This window comes from Notolepis coatsorum (assembly GCF_963971535.1).
Source record: "Notolepis coatsorum genome assembly, chromosome: 19".
In the NCBI taxonomy this organism is placed as follows: domain Eukaryota; kingdom Metazoa; phylum Chordata; class Actinopteri; order Aulopiformes; family Paralepididae; genus Notolepis; species Notolepis coatsorum.
In genome coordinates, this window is record NC_140183.1 from 52,455,806 (window position 1) to 52,465,860 (window position 10,055).

General features: G+C 45.1%; 1 protein-coding gene across 1 annotated transcript in view; it reads left to right on the top strand.

The window, feature by feature from the left end:
* slc38a2 (solute carrier family 38 member 2) overlaps window positions 1-10,055 on the top strand; it is a 30,861-nt gene that overhangs the window by 6,041 nt on the left and 14,765 nt on the right. Inside the window, exons 3-9 of the mRNA XM_084336160.1 lie at window positions 122-195; window positions 866-958; window positions 2,406-2,481; window positions 5,175-5,254; window positions 6,757-6,815; window positions 8,065-8,244; window positions 9,326-9,405. Coding sequence (XP_084192286.1) covers window positions 122-195; window positions 866-958; window positions 2,406-2,481; window positions 5,175-5,254; window positions 6,757-6,815; window positions 8,065-8,244; window positions 9,326-9,405 — 642 coding nt within the window. The remainder of the gene's footprint in view (window positions 1-121; window positions 196-865; window positions 959-2,405; window positions 2,482-5,174; window positions 5,255-6,756; window positions 6,816-8,064; window positions 8,245-9,325; window positions 9,406-10,055) is intronic.

Below are 10,055 nucleotides of genomic sequence, written 5' to 3' on the forward strand. Positions count from 1 at the left end.
GGTGTGTCCCTGGGGGGAGGTGTGTCCCTGGGGGGCGCAGCAAGGGAACCCGTTCTACACTTGATTGTGGCAGCAGCTGTAGGTAAACACGCAAGTAAACTTGACCTTTGTCTCTTCGTAGAATTCTCCTGGTGGCGGTATCCATCTTCTCCCTATATTCTGTACACCTGCTACTGAAAACAGCCAACGAAGGAGGTAAGACTGCCCAACTGTGTGTCTGTGTGTGTGTCTGTGTGGGTGTGTCTGTGTCTGTGTGTGTGTGTGTGTGTGTGTGTGTGTGTGTGTGTGTGTGTGTGTGTGTGTGTGTGTGTGTGTGTGTGTGTGTGTGTGTGTGTGTGTGTGTGTGTGTGTGTGTGTGTGTGTGGGTGTGTGTGTGTGTGTGTGTGTGTGTGTGTGTCTGTGTGTGTGTGTGGGTGTGTGTGTGTCTGTGTGTGTAGTGTGTAGTTGGGGAAGCTACTCTAGTCTAAACTACGGCAAACCCTCCAGAGAATCGTTTGATTAACTGAAGTCACTTGAATGAAGTAGAGTCCAGACAATAGAGACCAGACAGTAGAGTCCAGACAGAGACCAGACAGTAGAGACCAGACAGTAGAGACCAGACAGTAGAGACCAGACAGTAGAGACAGTAGATACCAGACAGTAGAGACAGTAGAGACCAGACAGTAGAGTCCAGACAGTAGAGTCCAGACAGTAGAGACAGTAGAGACCAGACACGTCCGACAAACTAACAGTTTGCTATTTTCAGCCGGTGATTTAGACTCCTCCGATCCGGGTTGGTACTGATCTCTCTCTCTCTCTCTCTCTCTCTCTCTCTCTCTCTCTCTCTCTCTCTCTCTCTCTCCTCTCTCTCTCTCTCTCTCTAAAGGCTCTCTTGTGTACGAGCAGCTGGGCTACAAGGCGTTTGGCATGCCGGGGAAGCTCGCCTGCTCCATCTCCATCACCATGCAGAACATCGGAGGTAAAGAATCCAACCTAGATTACAGGTGTCGTGTCACTAGGGCTGTACCTCAAACTAAATCCTCAATTTGAATAAAGTGATTCATCTGATTAAATTAGTCTTTTTTTATTATTAAATCAACTTTCTTTAACTGGTTCTCCACCAAAAAACGAGTATACTCTCTATTGCCGTCCAACCGTGGAGCGCCAACCACGAGTATACTCGTTATTGGATCCGTTTTTCTTTTATTCGCTATTGCCATTCATAATTCATCAGGCAGCCTGTGCATGCGGTTCTGAATGTGTCTGAGCTGGCAGACGGTCAATACCGCCCTCTAATGCCTTCGGCCGCTATTGCACTCCATTTGAAACCATGTAGTTTGTTTTCTGGGCCGAGCTGAGCCATGTGGGCGGGGTTTAAATACTCTGGCGAGGCAAGCGCTTACAACGATGCATCAACTAGGCTTCCCCCCCCCTCCTTCATATGCAATGCTGGATAACGTGGGACAGAGTACCGTGACCAGTACTTGGAATGGCGATCAGATAATTGGATTCTTTTTTTTGCATTACATCAGAGACAAGGTAAGGACACTATATATCCAATCTTGCGTTGATCTGATATTTTTTTCTCCCGCGATCGAAGCTGTCTGTGTGGAATGTGTGTGTGGTGTGTACTGTTGGTCACATCACAGCCCCCCCCCCCCCCCCGCTCCAAGCCCCATTTCATGTGTGCATGAGGAGACATAATAACGATAATCTAGCGTTGATTTCAGGAAGATTCGATAATCAGGCGAAAAATGACAACGTGATAACTGGATTTCACTAAAGGGCTATTTTCACGTCTTTTCCTGGGATTACTCAGAATCACCCAAACTATACTCATATTCACAATGGTATAAAACGGAAATGTACGGATGAAAAAACAATCTGTTTTTTGCATGTTGACCAGAAGCAACTCACTGACAATCGACAACGTTATTAGATCCATAGCTATAATATCTCATATAGTTTAAGCACTGGCAAACACAGCATTCTCTCCATTGAACAAAGCGATGGCAGACAACGGCCCAATGACCGTAGCGCCCTCTGGGGCGTCCAATATAACTCATCAGTTTCGTCAACATAAATAATATGTTATAATAATAAATAATAAAGGGCATGGTTGGTACGAAAGTGATGGTAACGTCTTATAGTATAATACTATAATATTAGTGTATCCTAATCTTTATCTGCAACTGTGAAGAAAAACCCCATTGGTTTAAATAGAATGAATCGAGAGAAAAAAATATATAAATCTTTTTTTTTATAAAATAATTTAAATTCAAATGTTGATTTAGAATTCGAATGTCAACATTATGATCGAAGCTGCGAAGCATTCGGTACAGCCCTACATGTCACTGTGTTTACTCCGTGTTTACTCCCGTCAGGAGTGTCGTTGACTAACCGTGTCATTCCTGTTCCTCTTCCAGCCATGTCGAGCTACCTGTACATCGTCAAGTACGAGCTTCCCATCGTCATCCGAGCCTTTCTGGGAGACGGCAACGGGTGAGGAACTGTACTTTATTCATGTGTGTGTGTGTGTGTGTGTGTATGTGTGTGTGCGTACATCCATTATGGATCTCAGCGGACGCCATGCCGGTTTGAGCAGAGACCAGACAAGACGTCTCCGAGCGTAGTGTCCTCGAAGCGGAGTGGCACGTCAGGCAAAATGGCCGCCAGCAAGGGAGGGAGGGAGGGAGGGAGGGAGGGAGGGAGGGAGGGAGGGAGGGAGCGAGGGAGGGAGGGAGCGGGGGAGGAGGGAGGGAGCGAGGGAGGGAGCAAGGGAGGGAGCGAGGGAGCAAGGGAGGGAGCGAGGGAGGGAGGGAGCAAGCGAGGGAGGGAGCAAGGGAGGGAGGGGAGGAGGGAGGGAGGGAGGGAGGGAGGGAGGGAGGGAGGGAAGGAGTGAGGGAGGGAGGGAGCGAGGGAGGGAGCGAGGGAGGGAGAAAGTGAGGGAGAGAGGGAGTGAGGGAGTGAGGGCGGGAGTGAGGGAGGGAGGGGAGTGAGGGAGGGGAGTGAGGGAGGGGAGGAGGGAGTGGAGGAGGAAGGGAGGAGGGAGTGGAGGAGTGAGGGAGGAGGGAGTGAGGGAGGGAGCGAGGGAGGAAGCGAGGGAGGGAGCGAGGGGAGGAGGGAGGGGAGGAGTGAGGGAGATGGGGACAGTGCCCTGAGCGGCCGTTCAAAGGGCCCTTTTAGCTTCTAGATGAAGCCAGAGCCTCATGGAGCCGGAGCTGGAGATGAGCTCACTCAGACCTCACTCCTGGCATTAAACATTTATTTACTTTACCAGCGTACCACCCCTTAAGTGCAGCTGTGCGAGGGCTATTTCTGTGTGCGTTGCAGCCATTTTGTATAGATGTTTTTCTTTTTCTTTTTTTTTCAAACACCAAATGTTGTTAGATAAGGAATTTGATCGAAATTGAAAGATTTGATTTTGGACCTTAACACTTTGATTGCCGGGGTTACATTCATAATTTACCATCCTCCGCCAGCCCTATTTAACATGGAGAAGTTCCCCTTCTTTGCAGGGCTATAACTTTTTAAATTGTATTGCTAAATTGACATTACTATGGCCCATTCAACGTCCTATATCTATTGTTCAGGGTGTAGCAACGTTATACTTTTTCATTCATACTAAAATACGGTCTAAAGTATAAGTATGTTTTTATCGTTTTCTGCAGCTTTCTCCAGAACTTGATTTATAGCCCTAAATGCATTATATTGATGATCAAATACAGTTTGGTAGGAATCTGTGCGAGATAAAAAATTTCAACTGGACGTGCTTCTAGGAGTTACTACGTATGATCTGATGTTGACCAGATGGGCGGGGGGTCGTTCATCTAGTGTGGGTGATATGATCATCAGAGCAGTTTATATGGAACACGTTAAAAAAAAACGCTGAATCTTACCGTAGCTTCCTCATAGCGTTGGGCGATGAGCGTGGAGCAGAGATATTCCTATTATGGGATGTAGAAATACCCGATCCATTTCCAGGTTGTATAATAGTATATACGTCCAAATCATGTTGTTTATCGAGTTATTTGCAACCGATCGACATCCATTGTGTCAAGATGGAGTCCTGCTAATGATAGCGAGTGCCCGGACGAAATATGGGTGAGCACCACTTCATCCGCATCACTTCCTGTTTGGGCGAGCGGCCGATCGGCCACCAGATGGCGCTCTTGAACCGTTGGAGAATTGAGAGGGGCTCACCAGTACATATAATGTCTCCGGGGGAGAAATATTGATATCAAAGACGCTGTCCAGCGTCTTCGGCAGAATAAGCATGGCGGGGAAAGACGCTGAACAGCGTCTCCGGCGATTAAAGTGTTAAGAGTACCAGTTACCTAGGCGATAACTCCACATAATGTACATGTGAAAAATCTGTATATATAAAAAAGTCAAACTCGTCAAACTTACTACTAATGTCTGACCACTAAGTGTGTCTGCACTGTACTACAATGTATGACGTATATCAGTTAGGTTACAGACCCTCACCTGCACCTTATGTATACTGTTTATGTAATAAACACTTAATATTGTTTACACTGTTTTTTTAATAAACACTTAATGATAGTGTTTACATTGTTTATTTAATAAACACTTAATTATAGTGTTTACACTGTTTATTAATAAACACTTAATTATATTGTTTACACTGTTTATTTTTTTCTCATATCTTTATATTCAGGTTTAATTTTATTGCCTATATTTATGTCTTTCTACCATTACCCTGCCCATACCTGTACCTCCCCTCCCCCCTCCCCCATGCTGCTATGATGCCAGAACTTCCCCAAGGGGATCAATAAAGGAACATCTTATCTTATCTTATTCGGGTAAATAATGTATCTGCGTTGGTTTTCCATGATGTCAGACCCATCTTTTAACCCTTTCACTACCACACTACAGAAGGTTAACCTTCTTGTTGTCTTGATGAATTGAAAATGGAGGACCCTGATGTAAACAAGACAAAAGTCTTTTTCTGGTCTTCATCCTCTTAGCAGTTGTTAGTATTGAGCTGTATTGTACCCATTCTGCAATCTGTTAATAAAGTTTTCAATCAACCCTTTCACTACCACACTACAGACGGTTAACCTGAATGTGTGAGTGAAGTGGAGAAATGAGGCTGTGAGACATACTGTGTGTCTCTGTGTGGGACCATCTCACTGACGTCTCACTGACGTCTCTCTTCCTCTGTCCCCCAGGTGGTACACTAACGGAGACTACCTGGTGCTCATCGTGTCTGTGCTCATCATCCTGCCACTGTCTCTCCTCAGGAACTTAGGTAAGACGCGTCTGTCGTGCGAGGGGTGGAGTTTAGAGACTTGAGGGGTGGAGTTTAGAGACTGGAGGGGTGGAGTTTAGAGACTCGAGGGGTGGAGGTTAGAGACTCGAGGGGTGGAGTTTAGAGACTGGAGGGGTTGGAGTTTAGTGACTCGAGGGGTGGAGTTTAGAGACTCGAGGGGTGGAGTTGTTTAGTGACTCGAGGGGTGGAGTTTAGAGACTCGAGGGGTGGAGTTTAGAGACTGGAGGGGTGGAGTTTAGAGACTGGAGGGGTGGAGTTTAGAGACTGGATGGGTGGAGTTTAGAGACTCGAGGGGTGGAGTTTAGTGACTCGAGGGGTGGAGTTTAGAGACGAGGGGTGGAGTTTAGAGATTTGAGGGGTGGAGTTTAGAGACTCGAGGGGTGGAGTTTAGAGACTTGAGGGGTGGAGTTTAGAGACTTGAGGGGTGGAGTTTAGAGACTCGAGGGGAGGAGTTTAGAGACTCGAGGGGTGGGGTTTAGAGACTCGAGGGGAGGAGTTTAGAGACTCGAGGGGTGGAGTTTAGAGACTCGAGGGGTGGCGTTTCAGGGACTCGAGGGGTGGAGTTTAGAGACTTGAGGTTTAGAGACTTGAGGGGTGGAGTTTAGAGACTCGAGGGGTGGAGTTTAGAGACTTGAGGGGTGGAGTTTAGTGACTAGAGGGGTGGAGTTTAGTGACTCAAGGGGTGGAGTTTAGAGACTCGAGGGGTGGAGTTTAGTGACTCGAGGGGTGGAGTTTAGAGACTCAAGGGGTGGAGTTTAGAGACTCGAGGGGTGGAGGTTAGAGAGGGGTGGAGTTTAGAGACTCGAGGGGGGGTGGAGTTTAGAGACTCGAGGGGTGGAGTTTAGAGACTCGAGGGGTGGAGTTTAGAGACTCGGTGGAGTTTAGAGACTCGAGGGGTGGAGTTTAGAGACTTGATGGGTGGAGTTTAGTGACTCGAGGGGTGGAGTTTAGAGACTGGAGGGGTGGAGTTTAGAGACTCGAGGGGTGGAGTTTAGACACTTGAGGGGGGGTGGAGTTTAGAGACTCGAGGGATGGGGTTTAGAGACTCGAGGGGTGGGGTTTAGAGACTCGGGGGTGGGGTTTAGAGACTCGAGGGGTGGGGTTTAGAGACTGGAGGGGTGGAGTTTAGTGACTCGAGGGGTGGGGTTTAGAGACTGGAGGGGTGGAGTTTAGAGACTGGAGGGGTGGAGTTTAGAGACTCGAGGGGTGGAGTTTAGTGACTCGAGGGGAGACTTGTCAAACCCTACACAGGGTGGGTGTATCAGAATACCAAGTATACATCTCGTGAACCCTTGTAACACAGTGCAACGTGTCTCAATATCAACCAATTTTACACTTAGACAAATCACTCAACACCTCAAATATATATATTTATATACACACCCTCTACAGCGTGCGGTGGTTAAAACACATAATGAAACGAATCCCCTCGACGATGTTTTAATATCTGGATTCATCAAAGGTGTTCTCTCTTTCCTCAGGCTACCTGGGTTATACAAGCGGCTTCTCTCTGCTCTGCATGGTGTTCTTCCTGATTGTGGTGAGTAAGCCCCTCCCCCCACGCCCCCCCTCCCCATGGACCCCCTCTCCCCATGGACCCCCACCCCCCCCTAGTGTAGTGTTGTGCTTTCTTCCTCCACGCTGCCATGGCGACTAGCAAACCTGAATGACACATCAGCTCTCCATCTGTTTGGTCAGACCTCACTGAGTCAGAAAGGGTTTCCTTATCCGGTTATATTATATTATACATATATTATAACAAACAGGTTTTAACAAACAGACATATATTATAACAAACATAGGTTATAACAAACAGAGACATATATTATAACAAACAGGTTATAACAAACAGACATATATTATAACAAACATAGGTTATAACAAACAGAGACATATATTATAACAAACAGGTTATAACAAACAGACATATATTATAACAAACAGGTTATAACAAACAGACATATATTATAACAAACATAGACAGTTTATAACAAACAGAGACATATATTATAACAAACGTAGACATAGGTTATTATAACAAACAGACATAGGTTATTATAACAAACATAGACATAGGTTATTATAACAAACAGACATAGGTTATTATAACAAACATAGACATAGGTTATTATAACAAACATAGACATAGGTTATTATAACAAACATAGACATACGTTATTATAACAAACATAGACATAGGTTATTATAACAAACATAGACATAGGTTATTATAACAAACATAGACATACGTTATTATAACAAACATAGACATAGGTTATTATAACAAACATAGACATACGTTATAACAAACATAGACATAGGTTATTATAACAAACATAGACATACGTTATTATAACAAACATAGACATACGTTATAACAAACATAGACATAGATTATAACAAACATAGATTATAACAAACAGACAATATGTTATAACAAACAGACATAGATTATAACAAACATAGACATGTTATAACAAACATAGACATAGATTATAACAAACATAGATTATAACAAACAGATAATATGTTATAACAAACAGACATAGATTATAACAAACATAGACATAGATTATAACAAACATAGACATGTTATAACAAACATAGACATAGATTATAACAAACAGACAATAGGTTATAACAAACACGGAGTAAACACGGAGTAAATAACACATCCGCTCTGTGATCCGCTCTGTGATCCGCTCTGTGATCCGCACTGTGATCCGCACTGTGATCCGCTCTGTGATCCGCTCTGTGATCCGCTCTGTGATCCGCTCTGTGATCTCCAGGTGATCTACAAGAAGTTCCAGATCCCCTGCCCGCTGCCCGAGGGCACATTGGACGCATTGGACGCTCTGAATGAGACGCTGAGCCGCTTGCTCAACGGCACATCGTTCCACCCCAACAGCACGGCGAAGGAATACAGCGAGGACGTCTGCACGCCCAAATACTTCGTCTACAACTCCCAGGTGAGGCCCCCGAGACGCGCGCAGAGCGGTTTCTGTCGTGGTGGACCTGTTTATATCGTGTGTCGCAAAGTCACCTTTGTGACAATGCAGCCTTCACTGTGAATGTGTTGTGCGTCTGTCTGCTTCACTGTGGATAATAATAATAATAATAATAATAATAATAATAATAATAATAATAATAATAATAATAATAATAATAATAATAATAATAATAATAATAATAATAATAATAATAATAATAATAATAATAATAATAATAACTTTATTTGTATAGCACTTTTCATACAGAAATTGCAGTTCAAAGTGCTTCACAACAGTAAAAAATACAGGCATAAGCGAGCATAAAATAAAAAATTAAATAAAAGATAGAGAGGTAGCGAGGTAAGGTAAACCACAGTTTTTCAGTAATACTTAATAATAAAATAGAATAGATTAGATTAAAAAAGTGCGGTTTGATTCAGTTAAAAAATATGCAAAAAATTATAAAATAGAACGGACAGAAGCGGCTGGGTGGCGCAGCGGACATTGCGCTCGTCACCAACGCAAGAGACACCGGGTTCGACTCCGGCTGTTGGCGTCGCCTCCGGCTTGGGCCGGCCGTCATACTAACTCATTTGGCAGAGTCAGCGGGTGGAAGTCGATGGGTGGTAATCTGGACGTTGTGGACAGCGACTCCTACAGGTCGGTCAGGGCGCCTGCACAGCAGAGACAGGAAATGGCGGGGGCAGTGTGAGCCTCCCACACGTTACACCTCGCCAATGAAAGTCCGCGCTGGCAGGTGAAAAGATGTGACAGGCTGCCTCCTCGTGTATCGGAGGGGACACGTGATACAAGGCTTCTATCCTCCTACAACCGACCAGTGGGGGGCATATGCGAGCAACGTTCAAGACAGGGGAGGGGAGAATTGGCACAGCGGGTAATTGGGATGGGAGAAAAATTAGAAAAGGAGGAGAAAAAGTGAATCAAAACAAAAACAAAATTAATGGACAGTAAAAAGTGTGATCAAATGGTTAAAAAAAACAGAATAAAAAAAGTGACCGATGCGTTGCTTCCCTGCTGACCGCATGCTGCTCTCTTCCAGACGGTGTATGCGGTGCCCATCCTGACCTTCGCCTTCGTGTGCCACCCTGCCATCCTGCCCATGTACGAGGAGCTGAAAGAGTGAGTGTTAACCCCTTCACTACCACACTACCAAGGGTTAACCCTCTCACTGCCACACTACAGAAGGTTAACCCTTTCACTACCACACCACCAAGGGTTAACCCTTTCACTGCCACACTACAGAAGGTTAACCCTTTCACTACCACCACCAACCCAGGTTAACCCTTTCACTGCCACACTACAGAAGGTTAACCCTTTCACTACCACACCACAGAATGTTAACCCTTTCAGTGCCACACAACAGAAGGTTAACCCTTTCACTACCACACTACAGAAGGTTAACCCTTTCACTACCACACTACAGAAGGTGAACCCTCTCACTGCCACGTGACAAAGGGTTAACCCTTTCAACCGCCACACTACCAAAGGGTTAACCCTTTCACTGCCACACTACCAAAGGGTTAACCCTTTCACTGCGACGATACAGAAGGTAAACCTCTCACTGCCATGTGACAAAGGGTTAACCCTTTCACAACCACACTACAGAAGGTTAACTCTCTCACTGCCACGCGAAAAAGAGTTAACCATTTCACAACCACACTACAGAAGGTTAACCCTTCTCACTGCCATGCGACAAAGGGTTAACCCTTTCACAACCACACTACAGAAGGTTAACCCTTTCACTGCCACACTACCAAAGGGTTAACCCT